We start from the raw sequence: 27,973 nt of genomic DNA on the forward strand, positions 1-27,973 counted from the left end.
CTGCCCTCTAGTGGCAGATTGGAGGAGAAGCATCTAATCGTTGGCCTCCCAGCCATCATCAGAGAACGCATCAGCCTGACGTGCTTTAAAGTGTTTTCTGAAGTCTTCGTCTAAGTGTTCCAGGTCATCCTCCCGCAGCAAGCCCTGGAAACAAAAACACAAGCGGTCATACACGTGTTTTATCTGAAGCTGCGTAAAATTATTTGTGACTCGTGTACCGCCTCACACCTTAGGCAAGTATCCAAGGAGTTGTGTAGCGTGACGCTTCAGAAGCCTCTGCCTCTCTTCTTCAACGATCTGTCTCCGCAACGCCTCTTTCTGCTCCTCAATCGCTCTCTCTTTAGCCTCCAGCTCCTGGAAGAGTTAAGAGAGTTATCAAAATATCACAAAGCACATCATTAAAAGCATACATTAAGATAAAAAATGATCAAAGAGAGTAATTTGTACCATGTCGGCCTCCTGCTGTCGTCTTCTGTCCTCTATTAGTTTCTCCACCTCACGTTTGTGTTCAAGCTGCTTCATGCGTCGTTTCTGGGCGTTCATCTGCTCTATACGGTCGTCCTCTGCGAACTTGGCCATCATCATCTTCCTGAAGGCCTCCTCTTCCTCTTTCTCAGCCTGCCTCCGCATCTTTTTGAAAGCCAGCTGCTCCTGGAAGGTCTGCTGCATCATCAGCCTCTGTCTGATTTTCTTCTCCATCTCTTCCTGTTACACAAAAGAGTAAGAGCGAGTGTCACCAGTCTGTCACACAGAGAATCAGACAAGCATTCACACCATACAGTCAATTCATAATCAAACATAACACACTCTTTTTCCTGTGGAAGGAAGCTGGGCAGAGTAAAGCTCCTTACGATTTCTCTCTGCCTGTTAGCCTCTTCTTGCTCTTCCAAATAAAGCTCCTGACGAACACGCTCCATCTCTTCACGCTGCTGCTCCTCCTCCTCAATCTTCACGCAGAGCTGCAGAGGACAGAGACGTTAGTTACAGATGCACTCCGGCGTCGTCACCAAAGAGTTAAGAAGCCGAGAGTCTTCACCAATTTATGAAGATGCTCCTTCGCCTCTTCTCTCTCTTTGAGCTTGGCTATCCTGTCCTTCTCCATGTGCTGCTGCTGCATGGCAAACTCCATGATGCGCCGGTTCTCGGCCTCCATCCTTTCTCGCTCCATGCGCCTCCACTCGGCCTGCTGTCTCTTGAACTCTTCGATATGCTGCTGAGTGGCTCGGACTTTCTCCAGTTTCAGCTGCCGCTCCCTTTCAGGAAAACATTTCAAAAAGTCACTCATCCTGTGCTACCTCTGCATCCCGTTTAGAAGGAAGCTGTTGTCTGAGTCACTTGCTATTGTTTTTTGCAGGTATTTTTTTAACTAATCATGAAGAGATTATGAATTAGTAGCGACTCACATCTGATCCTCCTCGTAAATCTTCCTGACGATCTCGTCCACCATGAGCTTCTCTTTGAGGAACTCCTCATACGCCTCCTGTCTCCTGCGCTCCCTCTCCATGAGCTGCTGCTCCAGCTCTTTCTGATACTGCACCATCTCCTCTTGGCGCTTCTGCTGCAGCTTCTGCTGCTCAACGGCTGCCCGCTCCCGCTCGCTCCTCATCTTGCGAGCGTAGTCTGCCTCTTCACGCTAAAAGACACATCATATTTATACAACCTACAGACTTCAGAGCAGCCTTTGTATTCTTTGTACTTACCCAAAAGTAGTAGTTTTGGGTGCGGAGAGTTTTGGGTGTTTTCTGTTAAGATTTCCACACTTCAAGAGTATTTGTTATATTCAAAGAAAGTCTGCCCTCAGGACTCACCATTGTCTCAAACCTCATGGCCTCCTGCTCAGCAATTTGTGCGGCTCTGTCCTTGTTCAGGTACGCAGACTTCAGCTTCAACTCCAGCTCTCGAAGCTCCATGCTGAAAAATACACAAAGAAAATATTTAACAGGCAGAAAGTGACAAATGTCGAATGTAAGTGTTTGTTTACTGACCCAGAGCCTCCAGTAAGTTAGGGTAACGAGGTCAGTGTGTGAGTGTACCTGTTCTCTTTGATATACTGCCTCATTTTCTCCTCTTTCTGCTTCTCGTGGTTGATGCGGGCCAGCTCCCTGGCCATTCTCTCTTCCTGTTCAAGCTGCTTTTCCCGGTTAACTCGATCCTCCTCTGCCTGCGAATCACATTTATTTATCACATTTAAAGCTCAGATAAGAGAAAAGTGTCAGAGGGATATTTTTCAAAGTTTGGATCTAAAATCTGTAGTCAGTTATTGATTATGAAACAAAAGAACTCCTGGCCACAAACATGTGCTGCTGTCTCTCTGTGATCTTTTGTTCTGTATTTCTTTCTAGGGGTAAATATCATATAATTTTAACTCAAGGATAAGACAAAGTGCCCCCTGATTCTCTAGGGGCTTGAGTCTGTGCCCAAGAGGCACTGTTCCTGTCAGCACTGTCAGTATTGGCTTTTTAAGGATTAACTATACTAAAAACAAACTCAAAGAACAAGTTCTTCTAGTAATCAAGCAGAAATCTGGGAACAACCTTTGAATTTTCCAGTATGGTGAAGTATCAAGTCACAAGGCATTAAAATTAACATTTTTAGTTGAATTGACATTTTGGATCCATGGACAGTAAACTCTTCACATCTTAATCCAATCAAGACTTGGTCAGTACTTTAAAAAGCATGTCTTATTTTGGACTGTAAAGAGTTTAGCTGCAAAGATACTGGTCTGATGTAAAATCAGAAATGGAAAATATATTAGATCTGAAATTGGAGACAAATTCCAATAGATGAGGCTGAGATGGTCTGGACAGGTGCAGCTAGGGATGGGTATCGTTTAGGTTTTATCCGATACCAGTACCAAACCGGTACTTTTGAAACGGTGCCGGTGCTTAAACGGTGCTCAAACCGGTGCTCAAACCGGTGCTTAAATAATGGAGAACACAAAATTGGTCCAAAAACCTCTCATGTTCAGCTGTTTTTTTTGTAAAAAGATAACAATGTTAGCCTTTTCTGCAGCTATAGGGCATATATGGTATCACTCTTGGCTGGAAGCAGTGCTTAAACAATGGAAAAAACACAAACTTTGTCCAAAAACCTCTCATGTTTAGCTGTTTTCCACTTTTTCTTTGGTCATTTTAGCCTTTTTGGCCAGGGTGAAGGGAGTATCTGCCATCAAACAAGAAGACAGCCGCATGTAACTACAACGGTGTTTGCTAGTTCACCTTACATGCATTAATGTAATAACGTGGTTAGCCTACTCAACGTAAATTACACACGAACAACATTAAGCTACTCACGCAGAGAAGAACGGCTGCTGCTGCCATCATCATCATCATCATTTCTGCTACACTGGCAGGGCTAGGGGCCAGGACTCTCCTCTTCGGGTTTTTGGGGGATGTTGCTAACTCCGGGTCCGATAACAGGCACCACACCCGCAGTAGATGTGCACGGTGTGAGGTCTCGCAGCAAGCTATCAAATACGGCGCATTTCTCGGCTTAAAAAAAAACCCCGCTATGCGTCACCAGGTGTTTCATCAGATTCGAGGTGTTTCCTCCTTTGACAGTATCACAGTATCACCTTAAAGCACTTGTTGCAGGCTGCTGAGTTTGCATCTTTTGCTGTGAAGTACAGCCAGACTTTTGACCGCTTTGTCTTGGCCATTTTTAATCTGTAGCTCTGCTCTAAAAGAACGTACGTACCTGGACCCGCCTACTATCCTCGGAAACGTAAAATGATTGGCTAGAATCTAAAGTGTATCACAGCTCAGGAAAAAAAAGCACCGAAATAAAGCACCGAAATGTGCGCTGCTTTTCGGTCTGGTTACTACCGTTTATATCAGAACCGGTGCCATCATGGCACCGGATACCGGTACCCATCCCTAGGTGCAGCGGAGGGATATTGGATATACTGGACAAAGGATGTTGAAGATGGAGCTGCTAAGAAGGAGGAAAAGAGGAAGATCTTAGGGGGAATTCATGGCTATAATTAAGGAGGGAGGGTTGGTGCTATGGTGAGATAGGAGTTGATCCACTGTGGCGATGGGAACAGTGAAAGAAGAAGATTATATATGTAAATGGGGTTTGGTCTCAAAATCTCTTATTCTATGCCTTTATACTAGATGTATTCCATTATTTTATTTATGCTGCAAGGAAAAACAACTACTGCTTTATTTAGTTTCATTTGGATACTTTACATGCATTTTAATTAATCCCAGAAGAATTTTATTTAGTTTTTCATTTGAAGTATTTGCTATTATGCTGAAAGGATTTTTCTGATTAAAAAGGTTTGTGCATTTCTTTTTATTTCACCAGATTTCAGAATGGATCCATCTCTCACCTGTAAAAGTGAAAACCAATATATTCAGAAAAATAAAACCGAATAGAGCGTGCTTAAATGTCAATTGTCACCCCCGAAACAGACACACAAACCTTGAGCAGGGCGCTCTCTATCTGCTTCTCCTTGAGCTCCTGCTGCACCTGTCGCAGATACCTCCTCCTCTCGAAGCCCTCCTCCTCCCTCAGGCTGGCCTGGACCTGCCGCTCTCTGTCCACCCGCTGGGCCTCCTGCTGCCGGTGCTGCTCCTGGACCCGCCGCTGAGCCATTAACCTCTGCTGGTGGCTGTACATCCTATTACCACTCTGTGTCCACAACAATGACACAGGAGGAGAAAACACGTGACCAGAAACCGGCGTTATGTTAACTTTGAGGTCGTGAACTAGCAGCCAAGCTAACGTTAAATTCGCTTCTAGGATTTACCATGTTTGAGGTTCTTCTCCTGGATTCCCGCTTTCTCAACTCAAGCCTTTAACTTTCTTTAACGCAGAAAACTTCGAATGGACTGAAGCGAATGTTAATCCTCGGTGTTTCTGAGCGGGTCAGTAGCTGCCGCGGGTTACCTCGGTCAGTTGTTTGGCGTTTTGTTGTCCTGGGAACGCTTGGTCTTCCTAAACTGGGCCAATGAGTGAGCGTTGGCAGTGACGTCAGGCCCGGGAAACTCAAATCGGTTTCAGGATGGAGGATTGTTTCCAGGATACACGCCATGAATAACTGACGCACTTCTGAAGGCAGGTGAATGTTTATCACAGTTTTAACAATGTGTCTAATAAATCGTCAGAAGAAAAGCACAATAGATTCCACGTTAATATTTGATGTAGGAATACATTTGCTATTAGTTTAGAGTTTTAGTTTTCAGTTGTTTTCAGCTGAGGTTAGCTTTAGGACATGCATTGCTTTTTCCATTTTAGCTTCTAATATTTTTTATTTAGTTTCATTAATTTTTGATTAGGTCTCGGAAAACTGTGAACAGTAGTACCAACAACAACTAGTAGCGAGGTCTCATTACCACAGGAGGCTGCTGCTGCAAGCACTAGCTGTAGAGAAGTGAGGAAGAGATGAGAACCATAAATGCCAGGGCCAATTTTTTGTCTCAGTCCAGCCCTGCTCATAGTAACAAGTCTGACCAAAGTGACTACAAATGTTTTTCCAAGTATGTCTTTTTAGTTTTCCTCCTAAAGAAATCTCACCACTAGCTTCCTTCTTTGCTCAAGAGCAAAGAAAAAAAAGATCAAAATACACCTCTTTTAATCAAGGAAATATGTGGCCAACAAACAAATCACACTCAAACTGGCTTGTATTAAAGATTTATTTACATAACAAAGAAGAGGAACACTTGGATCTAAGCCCAGAATGTTGATCAGAGGAAAATGTGTTCTAAGGGGAACCATAGTTTTATAGGAATGTATTAAAAACAGGTTGGATGGGGGTACATTTATAGCGCCTTAATAGACATAGATGCATTTACAAACTTGCTGTACTGTACAAGTGAAAGATCTTTTTTTTTGTTTTTTTGTTTTTTAAACAAACCTTCTGACATTTCAAGCCAAGTAAAACAAACACACAGTATTGTAAAAAATCTTTCCAGATCCCACCCCCCCCAGTAATTGTAAATCAAAACCCATCTAGTACCTAATCCAAAGGTATTTATTTTATAAGATGGAACTGTCAACTCAGTTAACACAGTGAAATCTACCTAATCTTTCACTCAATGCTAAAATATTCAGGTTATGTTCACCTTTAAAACGCAAACCTTTCAGAGCTGAGATCACTTTCCATGTGGGGAGGGAACCCCCCCCCAAAAAAAAAAAAACATTCCACGTTTTCCTAATGGTTTAAATCAGATGTCTTAGTGTTGATAAACTTACTTAAAACCAGCAGGTGATCAAGGTAAATATGTGCTACATCACTTTAACATTTTTACACTTGCTGCACAGCAAACTGACTCTATATAAAGGGAGCAGCTTTGAGGTTCATTACAAATAAAAAATGAAAGGAAATAAAAAGCACATACACAATAGTAGCAACCACACATTAAAAACCCAAAACACTTTGACTGCCTCTCACTTCCTTGATCCTCTTCCTCCTATCCTAATTAATACAAAACACCAGGAACCAGGAAAAGCTATGGATGGGCCCAAGCTGCTGAAACATTCAGTAATTACAATATTTTTGCAGGCAAACTTTTAGGAGGACTACATGCAGAATTTAGGTATAAGTAATTTGAGCATTCTGTGCCGTGAAGTGGGATTTCTTTTTAAGGAAATCTGGTGGTCTTGACAAATTTATGTGTCAAGAGTTTTTGACAATCACTGCCCTCTTTAGGCCGGCAGGGCGCCAGACACTTTGTGTGTTGGGAGGATCTTACAAAAGAATCAAAAATATTTAGTGGGAATACTCCTGATCAACTTTGCAGGGTAAATAAAACTTTACTGGATCTACTTTTTTTTTTAAATTCACAAATATAAAGACGTTTTTCATCTAGTTTCCATTTAACTGTCAGGAATCCGCAAAACAGCCAAAGCAACATCATAAATTTGATGTCTGTAAGAGAAACACTGGTGAGGTGTTTTCTGAATAACGGGAAGTCATTGTTTAGTTAGTCTGTACAGGTTTAATCTGACTGAGGCTGCTGGTCCACAGTCGCACTCTCTGCCGCAGACACAGAGTCGGGACGCTGATCTTCCTCATCTCTGCTCTCTGAGATCTCGTCACAGAGGTCAGGTGTGCAGGAAGACGGTAAAGCGGGCAGCACTGACGTCTTTGAGTCACCTTCAGAGGAAGCCTGGATAACAATTGTTCCTGTGGAAATCTCCTTCTGATCTCCTGCTGGTAACGGCGACTCTAATTCTTGTTTGTCAACAGTGCCGATGGCTGCACCTCCAGATGAGACACATTCAGCTTGTTTCGGGTCCGTTTCCTTTGGTTTTTGAGCAGGTGAGGCTGTCAAGACGTACACTTGGACTTTGGCTGGCTGCCCCACAATGAGCTGCCTGTGTGAAGGGAAGAAGACGGCATTATGACGACGTACTTCAGATTGACGTTCAGCTAGCATGCATTTTCTACCAACAATTTAAAAAAATATGAACCTACTCATGAACAGTTATATATTAGGGGTGCAACGATACACAAAATTCACGGTTCGGTACAAAAAAAAATGTTCATGCCTTTTTAATTTGTCATTTATTAAAATTATAAATATATATTTTAACTCAAAAGTACAGTTTTTAAATTTAATGTTGCTGAAACAACAAAATAATAATAATAATAATAAAAAAATCTATCTGATCAAGAAATCACTCATCTTTGGAAAAGAGAGTTTATTACAGAGAAATGGGTTCTTTCCAAAATAAAAGCTATACTATACGCTTCTTCTGGGGTTTATTCTCAGCAGCGTATTAAACATATCAGGTCCCCATAAGGAGAATCATGTGCTAACGGCTGTCTAAATGACTCGGGTAAAGTTTGTAGCATGCATGCTTGTTGTTTTTGTCTGCTTCCACTTGTCTTTGCACTAGGATGATGTCGGCGTAAATGTGCAGTCATATTCGTTGTGTTCCCACTAGTGCTGTCAGCGTTAATTTCGTTAAAATGACATTAACGGCATAACGCGGCAAATCTCCGTTAACAAGTTACCGCGGATCGCCCCGTGCGTGGGGCTGGACAGCGTCAACACGTTAACAAGCTAACTGCGCTAACGCACTAGTTCCCACCAATTGAGCATTGCGTGGCACATCCGACACACTGTTTTACTTTTGTCCATGACGCACTTACCATCAGGGTCATACTTCACATGAAAACCAAAATAGTTCCAAACGCCAGATCTGAATGAGGGTGGGGGAGGTTCAATTTGCCATGTTGCAACGAACTTAGCTTCTGTCTTGCTAGCTTGCGCTGCGCTCAGTAGTCGAACGTAGATCCACTGAGCGCTCAACACAGACAGCATCGTCAGAAGAAAAGTTGATAAAATAAATAAAAGATTTTGTATTGTTCGATACATATGTGTACCGAACCGAAAGCACTGTATTGAACGGTTCAATGTCGATACGAGTATTGTTGCACCCCTATTATCTATAGATATGACACACTTATTAATAATAAATTTGCCTCTTAATGTTTTACTAAGTCATCTTAAAGGGGCACTCCTACGTCCACATGTTTATTAGTCACAAATCACAAGACAGAGCATGTTGGTTCGGTTTTAGGCCTTAATTTGCTACACTGTCCTCATCAGTGACCTGACCTACTGTAAGACCTCAGTAACGCCTGTCGGTCCCATGAAACAGCCGCTCTGGACTGAGCTGTAAATAAAGCTGCAATGTTTGCAGCTTTGTGCATTAGTGGAAGAAGTGTAAATTGCAGGATTTTATTTTATTTTTTTAAATTGCTGCATCCACCAAGTTTTTTCAGGTTTGGGAAAAAAAAGACTAATGCTGTGAAAAGAGTCAGAGTCATGTATACAGTCCTCACAAACAGTAGTTTTTGGTTTTAACGAGTATCATGTGTCAAGTTTTGATTATTTGAAAATTACTTACACACACTTCCAAATAAGTAATTTATTAATTTTAAACTTCACATATTTTTTTCTATCTCACAAAAATCCAAAAAATCCAACGCATTTGTATCGTATATCTTTCTGCTAATTCCATCCTCAAAGATGCACCTGCAAACATTCACTATAGAGAGCGTGGATTGTGTGTGTAGACTCCATTTCACACACAATGTAACTTCGACACAAAACAGAAGCAAAAGACAGTAAATACAAAATGTATCAAATTAAGGTCCAGTGTAAATATTAAAATTTAGCAGTCAAAAGACCTATTTTGAGGAAGTACTTGATGACAGTGGGAAAGAAGAACTCTTTTTTTAACAGGAAGAAAGAACAGAAAGAACCAAGCTCAACCATCTGCTGCAACTAGTTGAGAGTGATATTACATAAGCTGCAATGTAACCAGTTATAACACTGTACGGTTACTGAAGGTTATTGTCTCAAAGAAAATGACCACATGCAGGCCAAATACTGCAGCCACAATAAAACATGCTGATGGTGGCCAGTGGTATCCCTCTGCCTCCTAGCAGATTATCGCATCGTATTCGCAAGATTTTCAGAAAAATCTGACCTCTGACCCTAACTATGAGTTTAAAGAGATTCAAACTTGTCTGAGAGTTTTAGTAACTACACCTATGGTATCAATTTGAAAATCCTACATCACTTTGTTCTGAAGTTATCACATTCACAAATCTGGATGAATTGATGTCGTTTATGACAGTAAAAGGTTCTAACAAACCTCTTTTTCCCTAACCTCTTTGATAACATCTACACAGACAGATATTCAGCCCTGAATTATTCTCCACAGCAAGTCAGTTACTATTGTCCACGATTCATGTAATTGTGAGGTTATTTCAGTTTTGTATAAAGTATAACAGGAGTGAATAACAGAATATAAGAGATTCTACCTTTGCAGACGCTGGAGTTAATCGAGGTGTATGATATACAGATATCTCAATCTCTGTTATGTCTCTATTTTGACTATATTTTAATCTGTTAAAGTCTGTTGCAAGTTGTTCAACTTCATGAAAGCAAACTATAAATTGAAAAGAGTGCCCCTTTAAGAATTTAGCGCATTTTCTTTAGGTCTTCAGTGTGTTCCAGAGATTCACTACAAATCACAACATGTAAATGTTGGGAGCGGTTTCTACTCACACGCGATCTTTGGCTTTCATATCTGCTGGGTTAAAAACAAGAAACAACTTTTTCAAGCAACGTGTGAAACTAAACACTGGCCATGACTCCAGCGGTAGTGAAAGACAAACACAAACCTTTCTCAGCTATGACTTTGCATACGTGATTCGGTCGATCGTTTAAATGTTTGGTCATCAGGTCGCCACGTGATGCATCGACGAGAAGGTCACAGTTGAGACAAACCAACGTGAACCTGAAAACAGAAGAAGAAATTTTATTACTATTTTAACTCAGATTTACTGCCAAGTGAAAGTATAACTTGAGAAGTACTCTTACTTTGAGGCCAATGAATTTTTCTTGTGATCCATTTTCAAAAATCTGTTCTTGGTGATGGTGCTGTGAAATCTGATTTTTTTTTTTTTAAAAAGAAAGAAAGCTTTGTCATAAAAAAAGTCAGCAGATGCTAAAAGTCACTCAAATATCAATGGAAATCAGGGTCTTACTGACCTTATCATATGATTCCCGATAGAAACTTTGCAACTTGTGCGATATTTGCATGCGCCGCAACTGGAAACCATTGGGAAATGAGAGAAAAAGTCGTCCACGTGTGCGTTGCATTCGATGCATGTGTAAATCCCTCCGCTAGCACTGAAAACACAAAATGTAACACTTTAAGATACTGTTAATGATGATTTGAATTTCTCATTAGTATGATGCGTTAATTGTCTGCTGTGAGGTCTGTAGGTTTCTAATTGTACAGTCCGACTTGTTGTACCACTACATCATCTTATGTCTGATCTGCTTAAAAGCCCAAATAATGTGACTGAAGCCAGCGAATCGCTGTTGATTACTGAGCCTTATTAGCCAACTATCACACACACATTAATTTTTTTAAAGACAGAAATCCTGCTATACTCCATGTTATTTTTACTCAGCCTAATGAAGAGTGTCCAGAAAATTAATTGGAAATACAGTCATTTATTTTGTGTACTGCAGGGCTTTAATAACCTCCATTAATTTGCTCCCACCCTACCTTGGATACCCAAGAGGTGGGGCTCCATGTTAGTGGTTGTGGTGCAATTTTAACCACATGCAAAAGACCCATTGTGTCATTAAGATAAATGATGTGCACTTTAGTGAAGACTGCAGTGTAAACATTTAATTTATTTAAAGACTACAGTCATTTTAAAGGGTCTTGATATTTAACTTCTTAATAAATTTGCATCAGCTCAAATTGTATTCAGGGCTCAACGTTTGCGACTTCACAATAGTTTAAAAGAGTCCAAATTTATTTATTTAAACCACCTACAGTGGAACGCAGGAACAAGTAATCCAACAAGAGACAACTACAACTAGAGCGATTGATGCAATGATGCCATGAAAATGTCAAAAACTGATTGGTTGGAAAAAGCTGTCTTTAGCAAGAAAACGAATAGCAGTCCACAAGCAGAGAAGGAACAACAGCCAACATTAGCCGATGTTTTTTTTACACATCTGACACCGCCCCCTGGTGACAACACACAGCTACAACAGGTAGACATGGGTCACATTAAATCCTGAAATAAGAAAGTCTGTGATGGTTTTGTCTGTGAAACGTTTTATAACAAGGACTGCTGAGATATTGATCAGGCTGTTGGCTGTGCGAAGCAGCGTAGCTGAAGCTGAAATGAGCCAAGAGTCCAGAGTGTGAACTAATCCAAGCAAATAAAGAGCGAAATCCAGAGGACCTGAATAGCTCGAGTTTCAGATCTGAAGAAATGGCTGAACCCTCGTGGCAGTTCTACTGTTATCATATCAAGTGAGGTTTTAAAAAAATAACACTCTGAAATCTAAATGGATCTTCACTGATGTTTACATGCTGCACATCTTTAGAGTCTGCTCCTGAGTGCTGTGTGAAAAAGTTGCCAACCTGAGATTCCTGAGTGCCAGGTTGTGCTTGGACTGAGGGTTTTGCTTCTTGCTCTGAGGCATCTTTGCCTTTCCTGTTTCTGAGGTGGTTGGTTTAGACTTAGATACAGTAACATGAGGTTTTATTGGATGATTCACACTCAGACTTTCTGTACTGACGACAAAGCCAGATTGCTTAGGGGACACCGGCAGTGCAGGTGACTTTCCTGTGAGGGAAGCTCTAATGGTCACCTGCAGTGAGAACACAACACTGGATCAAATTTATATTTCTTTAACATTTAACATAATAGCACAGATCTTATTATGACTGCCTCAGACCTTTGTACCAGGAGGAAGGCCCTCCAGGGCTTTAGGCTTCCTAAAAGTCTTGTGGACATGAGTCCTGTGCTCCACTTTCTCCTTGTAGGTGAGAAAATTCAGTCTACATTTTCCACAGCGATGGATCTTTTTTTTCTGAAATGGGGGGGCAGAAACACAAAAAAATGTGATTAATAAGTGGTTCTATGGGAGGCTAATAGCTGATATGTTTCATTTGGATTCGCTGAAAGAGTGTAACAAGTACGAAATAGACTAATTTCCCTTCTATTAATAGAGTGGCAATTAATTTTTTTGGGTTCTAATTCGACCAAATTTATTGCTTTGTAGGGCAAGAGAAGCAGGTTTTATTGTGGAAGCTTTTATGTATTACACTTGTGTGCTTGGCAGACACCTAAATCAATTCAAACTTGGAGGTAATGGCAGGAACCAAAAACAAGTCCAAGCCTGTAAATGTTTAAAATTTCCTGGAGAAAATCTGAATTCACTAAACTGTATTTTGCACTGCGGCAGTTAAAACTGACATCTGTTTCTGAAAGGCTTTCAAACTGAGTGTGAACTTAGCTTCATACCTGATGTTTCATGTAGTGCTGCATGTATATATGACTAGTTCTAAGAACTTTGAGACAGAAGGGACACAGCAGGTCTTTTGTGTTTTCGTGGACGCTCCTGAAATGTGTCTCCAAATCAGAGAAGAAGGAAGACCTGTAATTGCAAACCTGTGGAAGCAGTAAAACCACAAATTCAGTACTGGCCACCGATTCTCTGCACACATTAAAAGAAACTGTAACCCTAAGACGAGTGCAGACCTGGCACACATAAGGCATTTCCCCAGGTTTGTGGTTTCCCTTCATGTGCTCCAGAAGCACCTGCTCTGATTCAAACGCCAGCTCACATATCTTGCAATTGGCTAAAAGGGAAAAAAATAGAATAAAATCAGATATGGAAAATACATTTCTAACCAAAAAGCCAGAATGAGCTTCGTGAATCATCGTGTTATACTTGAGGATTCAATTGGGCTGTGAGCACTCTCGATGTGGCACTGCAGCTGGAACGGGGTCATGTACTGTCGGTAGCAGTGGTGGCAGGTTGTGTGGCTTTCCCAGCTCTCACTGTTCTGCTTTTCCAGCTCCAAGTGGTGTTTCATATGGTTCATGAACCTGCAGCGAAGAGTGGAAACACACAGAGCACGGAAATGTCAACCAACTCGTTAGCATGTGGCAGCCTTTGAACAATTAGCCAGCTTTTAACTGTTGTCAAGAACAGACTGCTGATGTTTATCTGAACTGATGATTCAGGCCTCAGTAAAGACCTAGAGACCACTCAGAACAGGTTGCTAAGAAAAATCGGTGTTCCCAACTGGTTCGCAAATAGTTGGTCACAAAGATGTATACTTTTTAGTGATTGCTTTGGTTGCTAGCATCGCTTGCCCATAAAAGATGCTAGCTTGTCTGCAAACACTCTAATTATTTGCAGAGTGGAATTGAACCTGTGAAAAGCATGAAGCAGGCTAGAAAGAGCAATCGCCTTCATCGAAAAAGTTTTGAAACCTTTTGGTTTTAGCGTCGAGGCACAACTGTGCTCTGAAGGCAAACGGCCGTTTCTGGTTTTCATCACGTTTTCATCTTTGTTACAGATCAGTGAGTAGTTGCTGAGTGTTTGCAGACAGGACTTTTGTGCAAAGCACAGGTGACTGTGTTAATCTGCTCATTACCAAAGAAATCACAATGAGGCTTTCAGTGTAGCATCATATCATTACAACTGATATCCCTGATATCTCAACAGCCAGCAACCTCAAGCAACCACTCATCATCCAGTTGTTACCAAGTTACTGGAGGTTGCCAAGTGGTCTCTAGCCCTGTGTGATTGAAACCTTAGAAAGTATGAAATGGATGCATTTACCTGTATTTATTCATTCTAGCCCAGACCACCTGCTGCTGGAATGCAAAATTAATCTTAATAATTGCTTTTCATACTTTGACTAATGTTTTCATATAATTTAAACTTTTTTTCCCCCATTCATGTCTTATTATATTTGTTGCACCTGTAATATTGAATCCTGAATCCTAAGAAACAAAAGGTGGAGTGAGTAAACTAAGAGTAACATTTTTTTTAATTAATTAAAAAAAGTTCATTTCAGGTTATAAACGAAAGGAAGTGTTTCTATAATTGTTCACAAATATACTTTATATGATGAACAGGTGTTCTGACTTTACAGTTCAGTTTTTGCTCATTATTAACCCTGTTTTAAATGTATTTAAATTGGTTAAATTTAACCCATAACAAAATATATTTTCAAGATATTAGTGTTGGTACTACTGATTGAAAATTTTGGCAGGCCACTTATATATTTGTTGAATAGTTAAAGATCAGCTTAAACCTGTTGACATCAGCTACAGTGCATGCTAACTGAACTTACTGAACATCTGTATACTGCTGGTTGTCTAAGCCCTACATTTTCAAAGCTGCTACATTAAAGAATTAATTTATAAGCCAGAAACTATTAGGTAAGCTATTACTTTACATTTAAGTGTATTTTCCACACAGCCCTTCCATTCATTCATCATAACAATGTTTGCATTTGGTCAGCACAAACAGCTCAAGGTTGAATAAATAAATACACAAGTGCGGACTTGAACAAATTTGATCACGATTTATCTTTAAAGAGAAAATAGGTGCACTAAAACAGCATCAACTTTAGCTTTGTGGGGGAAAAATTAAATATTCATGGCCTGTGTACATGCACCGGATCCAGGTCCCAAAGGTTTTTAAGATAAATGAAGCGCTCTGCTCGCGCTTCACTTTCTAAGCATGTATAATGGCTGCTATAATATCAGCAATTACACAAAGATTTTTGTTTTGCTTAATGATATAGTGCCCCACGGCTGCACTGAGCACCTCCTCAGCTACCTGCCACTGCTGCCCTGACGAGGCATGGCCCATTTTTCAGCCTGCACATTCTGCTACCTCAGCTCCCCTAATAGACATTTTTATGTGGCTGAACTCTGACCTCCGCTGTGAGAGTGTGGTTGCAGTACAAATGTGTTCTCCCATTAAAAGCAGCTTACAGAAGCTTTTTTTGCCCCACTGTTCTGAAGCAAAGTTATTTAATCAAAGGAGCACTTCTTACGCCACCTAAACTAGCAGTCATTTTTCATCTCCACGCCCATGAGGGAAAATGGTCAGATACTGTCATCCATCTGAGACAAAAGCTGCAGTTAGGGCAGAGGGAGATAACCTCCCTCCCCATCCTCTCTTTTGTTTTATTGGCACTGGACACAAAGTCCTTGAAAACTCAGTTTGGTTTTTGAACATTATATGTGTAGACAAAACAAGCCAAACACTACAGCACTGTCTATAAACACCATAAATATTCACTAATACTTTATTCAAATCCATGTTAGAGTTGCAAAAGGCAGATGGTTTTGCCTTTACTCCCCTTCATGAAGGGAATGTTGATTTCAAAATATAATTCCCACAAATTAACAATACCATTGGAGTTTAGATCAGTATCCGTATGCCTTCCTATTACTGCGCAAAACAGAATACTAAAGTTGAATAATTACTACTAGACGAACCTGCCTATTTATTACTGTAATACAATCAGATGTTCCCCAGCAGAAAGCGATTAGCCTGGTTATGAGGTGAGCAGCCACCTGTAAGCCGAGCTGCTCAGACTTCCTTAAAGCAGGAAGCTCAATTACTACTATAAAACAATAACACGACGACCCAATCTAATGGATATTTGGAGCAAATATATGCTGGTTAATTTCTATTTAGTGACAAGGAAACACACACAAAAACAAACCAATATTTGTAAATGTATAGTACATTATATCCTCCTGAGACCCAGCCTATTCATTTTTTCCTCTATTTTGGACATTTGTTTTCTTTCTATATCTTTTGACTTGTTTGAGCTACCCTTACTAGGTGCCGATGTGCTCACAGAGGACATGCTGGCCTTTTCAATGACATCTCATATGTTTGGGTGGCTTCTTTTAGCTCCAAAGAGGCAGGAAATCATAAAATCAATTTCCTCAGTTCTCAGGAGGATATTATGCATATTAATATAGTGGCATATGTACCAATCAAGGAGTGAGGTCTGATTTAGACTTTTGGGGAATCTTTGTAGAGCTTTTCATGTAACTTGCGCAAGTGGCCGAAGTCGTTGCTGACATTTATGGTTGTGCACCGTTTATTATGCTTTAATTACTGTGTATTTGCATCCTGTTGTTTTACATGTGGTGCCAGCCAATAGGAACCAATAAAATAATGTAAATAATTCAAACTTACAAAGGCAAAATGCTGAAATCAGCAAGAAGTCTGCACTCTTTGTGGGAAAAATGACAATTCATAAAGAAAAATTATGGCTATCTACTTAAGAATGAAAGCAAATTTTCCTACCTGATATTATTCTTGAGAACTTTTAAGCAGCTCTGGCACTTAAAGGTGGTGTTGGTCTTCTGTGCCTCCTTCTTTTGCACGTCTCCCTCAAAGTTACCGTAATAGAAATCTGCGACCAGCATGATGCGCTTGTTTGAGTTCGTGTTCAGGGCCGCTGGAGCTGTGCTTCCTCCGTTGGCACGGCAGTTCTGACATAAACGGATTAAACATATTAATGTTTCATGGAAACCAACACACGAATGATCGTTTGCTAAAACTGACGGGCTTTTAAAAACATTATTTTATATAATTATTTAATATAATCCCATTTGACAATAACATATTCTTACCAGAGTTTTACTCACCATCATGTGATATTTTAGAGCTTCCTCTGTGAGAATTTCTTCTTGACAATTGGGACACTTTCTCTTTACCATGCCATTTTCCACTCTGATGACTACTTTTTGTGGTGCTACAGAAAAGGAACTGAAGGTTAAACTTAATAAAATACAGCAGGAACTTGGATTAGAATCTTTTTGAGTTTAAAAAAAAATTGTCAATAAAACTTACACAAGTCAGGCTTTGATTTTTTTGCTACGTTGTCCATTTCCTGTGGTGTCAGTCCTCGTTTCAGTAAGCTCTGATCTGTACCAAAATGTAAAACAATTGATAATTGAGTCACTGCCAGCTGCCTGAGGCTAAAAACACAGAGTTTTTTTGTCACAGTTCCACATTTTTATCCCTAGACTCTACAATAAACATACACAAGAGGTATATTGTTTTCTTTACTTTTGCATCTTTGTGGTCTTGCTACTTAATTTCACTGTGCAAGCAAGTGTATACTGACAATAAAAGTTATATGTTCTAAGTACTACAAGAGTAGCTTCGCATGATTCATAGATCAAAATAATCCAACAATTCCTGCGCTTTCTGAACCAATACATTTTAACCCCCTCCCCCCTTAAAGTTGACTTTTTTTCTATTTCACTGCTCTTCATTAAGGTGTGAGCTAGAGCTTTTGACTAATAAAGACTATTTGCACAAATACGGACCTCATTATCTGAAACTTTGGCTGTGTCTAATATGAGGAACCACCACTACAAAACATGTACACGTGGCAGAAAAAAAAAATCAGGAAAAGCAAAATAGCTAACTTTTAGAGCGTTACCTCTGCTATTGGTGTCCTTTGCAGACATAGAAAAGGTCTGAAGAGGTTGTGAGGTGGATCTGTTTGGTTGAAGCTGACTAGGCTGTGTTGAGTATACAGCAGGACTCTGGACATTTGACAGTGTCACAACATTGTTGCTAATTTGTTGCACCTGTGGCCTGTGGACAGCGCCAGGTATGACTGTGGCTGGAGAGACCTGCTGAAAAATCTGCTGCTGACCAGCTGTAAGCAACAGGATACGCACTTGGCATTGCAAGACTCAAACTAAAGAAAATAAACAAACAAAATATAGTGCAATGAAGATTTACTCACAAAAGGATTACTATATTAAACTGAGATTTACCTGGAATGATTGTAATTGATGGTCTTGGGGGATACACGGCCCCAAAAGAGGCAATAAAGTCACTGCTATTTGTTAACTGTGGAGAAGTGACAATAAAGCCCTGAAAAAACAAACAAAAATCACCCTTATCAGCTTCTGTTCCTTCTGCCTGCTCTTATCATTTAGTTTTTTGGTATTTAGAAACACTTAAATGCAAAAATACCTGATTATTGACAATAACAGGCTGTGGAGTTACTGTTGTCAGACTGGTTGGTACAGTACTCTTTGTTTTCCCAGGTATATTCAATGGCAGCACTATTGGTGAGGGGACCACAGCAGGCTGAGGAGGGGGGCACTTTACTTCTTGTTTCGCTACACTTTTCCTTTGAGGAGTCGGAGGGTTAGAAGGCTTTCCATCCTTCTGGTTATTCGCTGTGAGAACATTAAGGGGGGCAAAAATAGGCAATTCAACAACAACAACCAGAAACAAAGTCAAAGCATTGAAAACTTAAAATTTTAGCCAGCAATATGTGCAACTTGCTGGACAACAAGTAAAAACCCTAGAAAAAAACCTCTTCTGTAATAAGCTGCAATTTACTAAAAATAGTGAGTTACAGAAAATTAAATGAACACGAATTCTTCCCTGGATGTTGGGACAATATAGGGACATTCATCCATCCAAACTGTGTTTGGTAAAACTTGCAGTTTGTGGGTTTCTCTGCCTACATTTTATAATGCACGATCCAGTAGGTTCTGCAGTATGTGGGTGAATCTGAGCAGAGAGTATAACCCTGTACACAGTTCAACAATTTATCCTGCTACTTCAATCTGCAGTAACATCATCAACAAACTCCATCGACTCAGTTCCACTGGCAGTCATACGTGGCAGCCATAACATTACCACCATCATGTTTGACAGATGATGTGATATGCTTCGGATCACGAGTCAAAGAACTGGATCTATTCGTCACAGCTTTTTTTCATTGTAGACTTTGTCAATGACACATTTACTTCCTCATAACTTCACTAGATGGTGTACAGGGTGGGATACTGAGGCAAAAATGACAGACATTGTCACCGTCTCCTTCCAGAAAACATGACCCAATTATTTAAAAAAAACTATGAATCTTGTATGCCTGATGGCATGAATGAGTACTATAGAGTAAACTAAAACAATCTAGCAGGACAAACAGCTCTACATGTCAGAGACAATATTTGATCTGGTGCCAGGAATTTCTTTGAAAGGACTTTTATCCTGTCTCCAAATGGTTAAAAGTGGACATTTAGTTATCCTATATTTACAAGTGCATATTAAGAACTGAGCGATACTGTCTGGTTGTTCCTGAATATTTAACAAACTAATCTGGATCTGGGCACAGGGAAGCTCTCCAGGGAAATTTCAGCTTTGGTGGAGGAATCCAGTCTGTTTTTGTATTATTATACATTCATTTGTGCCATTAAAGTTTTAACAATAAAATAAGACATTTTAATATTTCTAAAAATGTGGTGTAACATACAGAGCACTCCAACAAAGATGGGCTCATCGTCATCATCTTCTATCAAGTGAACTTCAGGAACTTGTTTCTGCCACGGCTCCAGCTCCTCCTCTACACACTCCATAAAAAGTTCAGACATTGTGGACCTACAACAGAAAAACATTAAAGTTACTGCTTCAGCAAACAACACACGTATCTCCCATCAGCCACTTTGAGATGAAATAAGAAACACAGATATCACTGATGGTGGCCCACTTAGGTACAGATCCTTGGATGATCTAATTATTGAAAGAAAAAAACAAACAAAAACGGTGTTCCCAAAGTATTTCACGATAAACTGTCGAAACAGGCATTTGATCTTTGATCAATATTGAATCAATGTGCAACTTTGCTAAAACAATGTCGGACTCTGTAGTTTTCTCTGGTCCCCTCCCCAATCAGACCAGGAGTGACATGTTTAGCCGCATGTTCTCCTTAAATTGCTGGCTGTCTGAGTGGTGTCCCAGAAACGATGTGGGCTTCATAGATAATTGGCAAACCTTCTGGAGGAAACCTGGTCTTGTTAGGAGAGACGGCATCCATCCCACTTTGGATGGAGCAGCTCTCATTTCTAGAAATATGGACAAATTTATTAAACCCCCCAAAATATGACTATCCAGAGTTGGGACCAGGAAGCAGAGTTGCAGTCTTACACGCCTCTCTGCAGCTTCTCTCCTCCTGCTACCCCCCCAAAAACCCATCTCCATCTCCATAGAGACTGTGTCAGCTTCTAAAAAGACAAAAAACAAACTAAAAACCAGCAACAAACAACTTAAACATAAACAATTACAAAGAAAGAACAGTACAGTATCCACATCTGAACCAAAGAGTAAAACAGTGAAATGTGGATTATTAAATATTAGGTCTCTCTCCTCCAAGTCTCTGTTAGTACATGACTTAATAATTGATCAACAAATTGATTTACTCTGCCTTACAGAAACCTGGTTGCAGCAGGATGATTATGTTAGTTTAAATGAATCAACACCCCCGAGTCATTCTAACTACCAGAAACCTCGAAGCACAGGCCGAGGGGGCGGTGTGGCAGCAATTTTTCACACCAGCCTATTAATTAATGAAAGACCAAGACAGACTTTTAATTCATTTGAAAGCCTGATGCTTAACATTGTCCACCCCAGCTGTGAAACTCAGAAACCAGTCTTACTTGTAATCATCTATCGTCCACCTGGGCCTTACACAGAGTTTCTGTCTGATTTCTCAGACTTTATATCTAATTTAGTTCTGAGCTCAAATAAAATAATTATTGTGGGTGATTTTAACATCCATGTAGATGCTAAAAATGACAGCCTCAACATGGCATTTAGTCTGTTATTAGACTCAATTGGCTTCTCTCAAAATGTAAAAGAACCCACCCACCACTTTAATCACACTCTAGATCTTGTTTTAACATATGGCATAGAAACTGAACATTTAACAGTGTTTCCTGAAAACCCTCTCCTGTCTGATCATTTCCTGATAACATTTACATTTACAATAATTGATTACACAGCGGTGGAGAGTAGATTTTATCAAAGTAGATGTCTTTCTGAAAGCGCTGTAACTAAGTTTAAGAATATAATCCACCCACTGTTATCATCTTCAATGCCCTGTACCAACACAGAGCAGAGCAGCTATCTGAACGCTACCCCAACAGAGGTCGATTATCTTGTTAATAATTTCACCTCCTCACTACGTACGACTCTGGATACTGTAGCTCCAGTGAAAACTAAGGTCTCTAATCAGAAGTACCTGACTCCGTGGTATAATTCTCAAACACGTACCCTAAAGCAGATGACTCGTAATCTGGAGAGGAAATGGCGTGTCACAAATTTAGAGGATCATCATTTAGCCTGGAGAAATAGTTTGCTGCTTTATAAGAAAGCCCTCTGCAAAGCCAGAACATCTTACTATTCATCACTGATTGAAGAAAATAAGAACCCCCCCAGGTTTCTCTTCAGCACTGTAGCCAGGCTGACAAACAGTCAGAGCTCTGTTGAGCCAACCATCCCTTTAACGTTAACTAGTAATGACTTCATGAACTTCTTCACAAATAAAATTTTTATCATTAGAGAAAAAATTACCAGTAATCATCCCACAGATGTAATATTATCTACAGCTACTCTTAGTACCATTGATGTTAAGTTAGACTCTTTTTCTCCAATTGATCTTTCTGAGTTAACTTCAATAATTACTTCCTCCAAACCATCAACGTGTCTTTTAGACCCCATTCCTACAAAACTGCTCAAAGAAGTCCTGCCATTAATTAATTCTTCGATCTTAAATATGATCAACCTATCTCTAATAATCGGCTATGTACCACAGGCCTTCAAGCTGGCTGTAGTTAAACCTTTACTCAAAAAGCCATCTCTAGACCCAGCAGTCTTAGCTAATTATAGGCCAATCTCCAACCTTCCTTTCATATCAAAAATCCTTGAAAGAGTAGTTGTCAAACAGCTAACAGATCATCTGCAGAGGAATGGTTTATTTGAAGAGTTTCAGTCAGGTTTCAGAGCTCATCACAGCACAGAAACAGCTTTAGTGAAGGTTACAAATGATCTTCTTATGGCCTCTGACAGTGGACTCATCTCTGTGCTTGTCCTGCTAGACCTCAGTGCAGCGTTCGATACTGTTGACCATAATATCCTATTAGAGCGATTAGAACATGCTGTAGGTATTACAGGTACTGCACTGCAGTGGTTTGTATCATATCTATCTAATAGACTCCAATTTGTGCATGTAAATGGAGAGTCCTCTTCACACACTGAGGTTAATTATGGAGTTCCACAGGGTTCAGTGCTAGGACCAATTCTGTTTACATTATACATGCTTCCCTTAGGCAGCATCATTAGAAGACATAGCATACATTTTCACTGCTATGCAGATGACACCCAGCTCTATCTGTCCATGAAGCCAGATAACACACACCAATTAGTTAAACTGCAGGAATGTCTTAAAGACATAAAGACCTGGATGGCCGCTAACTTTCTGCTTCTTAATTCAGATAAAACTGAGGTTATTGTACTCGGCCCTGAAAATCTTAGAAATATGGTATCTAACCAGATTCATACTCTGGATGGCATTACCTTGGCCTCCAGTAACGCTGTGAGGAACCTTGGAGTCATTTTTGACCAGGACATGTCCTTCAACGCACATATTAAACAAATATGTAAGACTGCTTTCTTCCATTTGCGCAACATCTCTAAAATTAGAAATATCCTGTCTCAGAGTGACGCTGAAAAACTAGTTCATGCATTTATTACTTCCAGGCTGGACTACTGTAATTCATTATTATCAGGATGTCCAAAAAACTCACTGAAAAGCCTTCAGCTAATCCAAAATGCTGCAGCAAGAGTACTGACAGGGACTAGAAAGAGAGAGCATATTTCTCCTGTTTTGGCTTCCCTTCATTGGCTTCCTGTTAAGTCCAGAATTGAATTCAAAATCCTGCTCCTCACATACAAGGTCTTAAATAATCAGGCCCCATCTTATCTTAATGACCTTGTAGTACCATATCACCCTATTAGAGCACTTCGCTCTCGCTCTGCAGGCCTACTTGTTGTTCCTAGAGTATTTAAAAGTAGAATGGGAGGCAGAGCCTTCAGTTTTCAGGCCCCTCTTCTGTGGAACCAGCTTCCAGTTTGGATTCGGGAGACAGAAACTATCTCTACTTTTAAGATTAGGCTTAAAACTTTCCTTTTTGCTAAAGCATATAGTTAGGGCTGGACCAGGTGACCCTGAATCCTCCCTTAGTTATGCTGCAATAGACGTAGGCTGCCGGGGGATTCCCATGATGCATTGAGTTTTTCCTTTCCAGTCACCTTTCTCACTCACTATGTATTAATAGACCTCTCTGCATTGAATCATATCTGTTATTAACCTCTGTCTCTCTTCCACAGCATGTCTTTTATCCTGTCTTCCTTCTCTCACCCCAACCGGTCGCAGCAGATGGCCGCCCCTCCCTGAGCCTGGTTCTGCCGGAGGTTTCTTCCTGTTAAAAGGGAGTTTTTCCTTCCCACTGTCGCCAAAGTGCTTGCTCATAGGGGGTCATATGATTGTTGGGTTTTCTCTGTATCTATGAAGCGCCTTGAGGCGACTTTTGTTGTGATTTGGCGCTATATAAATAAAATTGAATTGAATTGAATTGAATCTTTACCTGTGATTACTTTTTCTGATTATGCCTATTAAAAAAGTAACGATAAGAATCGCTGCAGCAAATGCATGGAAAACGGGTTACTGGGAGAAATTCGATTCAGGTGTGCAATCTGAGCATCCGCTGAGTCTGCACCAAAATAACTGCAAAATCTGCATTTGGCATACAGCTGGTCAGCACTCGGTTCTACAAGATTAAACAAGCTGAGCATAAAATAAATGACCCCTGATGAGGGCTTTACTAGCTGGAGTGGGGCTGCTTTTAGTAGAACTGATAATCGATTACTCAACATGTTAAGTAGCTAGATTTCTTAAACTTAATAAGAAGAGACTTTGTGTATTCAAACTGATTTCCTTGAATTTAGATTATAAATTGATTATAAACTGGTGGTATACTCAGATGCTACCATTTGACATGGCATTTTGGGGTTATGCCACAGCGTTTTAAGGGTGATGCCACGACCTATCCCGGCTTTTTGAGACGGTGCCATTGCATACCTTGTCCAAACAGCTGAGCTGCCACAGCTGTGTGTGTGTGTGTTTTTTGTTTTTTTTAATAATGTCTTTACTGTGGCTTTTTTGAAATACTGGAATGTCACAATGTATAGTGGTTGTCTGGAAATGTTTTTAGGTTGGCCATGGTTTGGAATGAGAGGCAGTGTCAGAACTAAATCTACAAGGTAAGCTTTAATGTTTAAATGACTATTATTATCATCAATTTTATTTATATAAATGATAAAAATGGTAAATGGCCTGCATTTGTATAGCGCTTTACTCAGTCCCTAAGGACCCCAAAGCGCTTTACACTACATTCAGTCATTCACCCATTCACACACACATTCACACACTGGCAATGGCACGCTACGTTGTAGCCACAGCTGCCCTGGGGCGCACTGACAGAGGCGAGGCTGCCGGACACTGGCGCCACCGGGCCCTCTGACCACCACCAGTAGGCAAACATGGGGTTAGTATCTTGCCCAAGGATATTTGGCATGCAGCCAGGAGGCAACCTGGGATCGAACCACCGATCTTCTGATTAGTGACCTGCTCTGCCACCTGAGCTACAGCCACCCTATATAGCCTATATAGCCCTACACCCTATATAGCACCAAATCGCAACAACAGTTACCTCAAGGCTTTTTATATTGTTTGGTTAAGACTCTACAATAGCCCTAACTATAAGCTTTACTCTAAGACACTGAATGTGACAGACTGTGCTTCAGAGATTTTCCTGGTTCAAACTTGGATGTTTGGGAGGTGTCTATGCATGTAAGCATAAATGGTCTGCCATCAATGTAATGAGGTGATGTTGACGTCTCTTAATATAACACACAAAATCCCTGTCTGACAATCTCTGACTCCTTAATGATCAGAAGTTGACCAACCAAACTTGGCACATATATCAGCTAATGTGACTCATTGTGTTGCCTAGCAACCATCTAGTAACTGGCTCAAATCACAGTTTTTAAGTCTTTCCTGACCTATAAAACCTTACAATAGCATGGCATCTAGGGTTGCAACAATTCATGGAGTAAGTCAATTATAAAAATTTCTTGACAAATTCTTCGCTTCGAGCAAAAAGGCAGAGCCATTGCTGAGACACTGAGCTCAGGTACAGTGAAAACATGTTTCTAGAGTCCATAACAGCAACCCTGTGTTCACCATTAAAACCTTCACTGGGTAAAAAAACTACCAGGAGTCCTTCATCAAGGACCTACGGAAGAGGATTAGGGCCACTGGGAAAAAAATCTGAGAAAAAAGTCAGAATTCTGAGATTAAAGTCAGAATTCTGAGAAAAAAGTCAGAATTCTGACTTTAATCTCAGAATTCTGACTTTTTTCACCGAATTCAGGAAAAGAAGAAAAAAAAAGACGTGCCCACTTTTTTTTTTTCCCCCAGTGGCCCTAATCCTCTTCCGTAAGGACCTGATCAACAAACTAGCTCAATACTTCAATTTAACAGCAATCAAACAAAAAGCTAAGAAAACACCCAAATCACGAATCAAAGAAAATAACATAGTTCAGACAAATGACTTCATCTGGTTTGGTTTTAAACAATTCTGACTTATCCTCTCCAAATGCCTTGGCAGTGTGCGGCACCACCCCAAAATGCCACGGAATCATCTCCATATGCTACAGCATCACCCCAAACGCCGCAACAGATTGAGGTATTAGTCTAAGCAGCCATGGCATCACCCCTAAATGACATGGTAAGCCTCCACCATGGGTGCCACAGTTAGAGGCTGATGCCACAATTTGATCCAGCCCTCAAACTGCATGGCATTTCATTGCATCTGAGGGTGCCACAATAAGGGGCCGATGCCGTAATTTGAACCAGCCACTGGCGCATAAACACAGGTACCTAAATATTATACAGTATGTAATTAGTCATTTGACACCGGACGTGAAGAAAAGCAAACTTTGTAGCTTATCCATCCACCGCCGGTTATTTCTACAATAAATCTCCATAAGTATTAAAATATGCAGATAAACTGTTAACTTAGTGAGTTAGTCTGATACAAGACTGGTTAAATTATACAGCTTTTTTTTTTTTTTACATGGAAGCAATACCTGCAGCAAACAGGGGTGAGTCTAAAGGGGGGCATGGGGTGCACGAGACCATACTTATTCCAAGGCTTTCATAACATTTTTCAGACTAAAAGTGAAATAATATAAAATATTTTATTCATTAAATTGCATTAATGTTTAAAAATAAAAGCTTTCTTCACAAGCCAATTAAAATGTAAAAGGGCCATTAAACTCTGAGCCACTGACCTGAGGGTTGTTAGGTCAGACACAGAATTATTATTAATATGAATTAACATCTGCAACATCATGTCTGTTTTCAACTGCATTAAAACTTGCCTCCTATTAATGTCAGAAAGCCTTCTAAGAAGACAGAGTAAAGGTAAGACATGAATTTTTTTTATCTGTTTGATATTTATTATTTCTCATTAATAATACAAAAGTATTTCTTATTCGATTACTTGATTAATTGATGGAATAATTGATATACTACTCCATTCTGAAAGGAATCAATAGCTGCAGCCCTAATGGCATCACTTTCACAATGTTTGGCCAGTTTGTTTAGATTTTTATTTATTTGTTTTTGCTTTGAATACATGACTTTAAAAAAAAAACAACAAAAAAACAAATTTTTAAAGTCATGTTTCAGGTTATTTTCAATCTGGAAAAATCTCATTAGTGGGTACCATTACCGGTTTTTTTACCCTACAGTACAAACCGTTATTTACAGTGATTATTGGTGAACAGGATTTAAACTGGGTCTCAATGCTTTGGTTTTTTGTGTTGTGGAGACCCTAAAAGGAGCTTTTATAAACTGAAGGTTTTACAAAGCTGTGTAATTGACGTTAAGGCGGTGACAACACTGCCTGTTGGTGTAGCTGTGCTCAGTTTCTATTGTATAATAGTCATACTAATGCCTCGCGTTTTAATGCATTACTTATTTGGGCCTGAACGCTTTTATAGCGACAAACAACTAACTGAAATTGCATGCACAAATGCACAAAGGTCTTTAATTTTAAGCTAGCTCACCTCAGTGCACATTTCATAAACACATGAAAACAGGTAGAGTAAATGAAGACATTATTGTATGCTACATTCAACAACAGAACAGCTAACGTCATGTTAGCCTAGCTCCCTCATAGCGAGCAGTGCTGTTTGACGTTAATGTCTCTTTTCACTAGCGGCAGAGCTAATGCTAAGGTCCAGTTTTCTAGTGCTACTCCTGCTCTTCGGCCGCTGCAGTCTGCCACAATATTAGAGCATTAAATGCAAAATCAGATTTTAGAGCTGCGGCACAGTGTACTGTCAGATCATTGTATCATTACTTTGCAAGAGTGACCGGTCATCGAGCAAAGCCTCATAACATTAGCCAGAATCGGTTAGCATGCACACATTTTCTGGGACAAAGCCTGCACCGGTAGGACGTGTGCTTAAACACAACTCTTTCACTGCCAGCTCGCAGTTTTAGGGGAAAAGCTGTGTCTACATACCAGTTTCGGCACAGTCCTTGAGCTGAGGACGGCGGATTTCAGAAAGAGCGGGTGCACATCACACACACCAAGGGATGTATCGCTGCCCAAAGGCGGCGGAAAAGCTCGGTGTGTGCGGACCAATACCCGGTGCTCCTCGCTGGGAACTTCCTTTCAGTGATGTACTGC

General features: G+C 40.2%; 2 protein-coding genes across 4 annotated transcripts; both read right to left on the bottom strand.

Moving 5' to 3' along the window:
- Positions 1-30: 30 nt before the first annotated feature.
- Positions 31-5,496, bottom strand: mns1 (meiosis-specific nuclear structural 1). 2 transcript variants are annotated; one of them, XM_084933219.1, is made up of 10 exons: positions 4,754-5,496; positions 4,426-4,635; positions 2,034-2,161; positions 1,809-1,911; positions 1,404-1,633; positions 1,037-1,253; positions 852-959; positions 448-705; positions 229-354; positions 31-144 (listed from the first exon to the last, which is right to left on the bottom strand). In XM_084933219.1, exons 1-10 carry the CDS (start codon positions 4,754-4,756, stop codon positions 34-36), a joined length of 1,494 nt encoding a protein of 497 aa, XP_084789345.1. In that variant the 5' UTR covers positions 4,757-5,496; the 3' UTR covers positions 31-33. The 2 variants fall into 2 exon arrangements, with proteins under 2 accessions (XP_084789345.1, XP_084789356.1); XM_084933230.1 differs by lacking the exons at positions 4,426-4,635; positions 4,754-5,496 and adding an exon at positions 3,294-4,401.
- A 129-nt stretch (positions 5,497-5,625) lies between these two features.
- znf280d (zinc finger protein 280D) lies at positions 5,626-27,954 on the bottom strand. 2 transcript variants are annotated; one of them, XM_084933207.1, is made up of 18 exons: positions 27,806-27,954; positions 19,627-19,751; positions 18,333-18,541; positions 18,131-18,230; positions 17,788-18,009; positions 17,190-17,264; positions 16,985-17,091; positions 16,641-16,828; positions 13,239-13,396; positions 13,046-13,146; positions 12,809-12,955; positions 12,240-12,374; positions 11,923-12,152; positions 10,521-10,661; positions 10,350-10,418; positions 10,151-10,266; positions 10,035-10,056; positions 5,626-7,323 (listed from the first exon to the last, which is right to left on the bottom strand). In XM_084933207.1, exons 2-18 carry the CDS (start codon positions 19,742-19,744, stop codon positions 6,945-6,947), a joined length of 2,517 nt encoding a protein of 838 aa, XP_084789333.1. In that variant the 5' UTR covers positions 19,745-19,751; positions 27,806-27,954; the 3' UTR covers positions 5,626-6,944. The 2 variants fall into 2 exon arrangements, with proteins under 2 accessions (XP_084789333.1, XP_084789323.1); XM_084933197.1 differs by having other exon boundaries at positions 10,035-10,059.
- Between the last annotated feature and the right edge of the window lie 19 nt (positions 27,955-27,973).

This window comes from Perissodus microlepis, chromosome 1 (assembly GCF_051167445.1).
Source record: "Perissodus microlepis isolate ML-2025 ecotype Zambia chromosome 1, ASM5116744v1, whole genome shotgun sequence".
Taxonomy (NCBI): Eukaryota; Metazoa; Chordata; class Actinopteri; order Cichliformes; family Cichlidae; genus Perissodus; species Perissodus microlepis.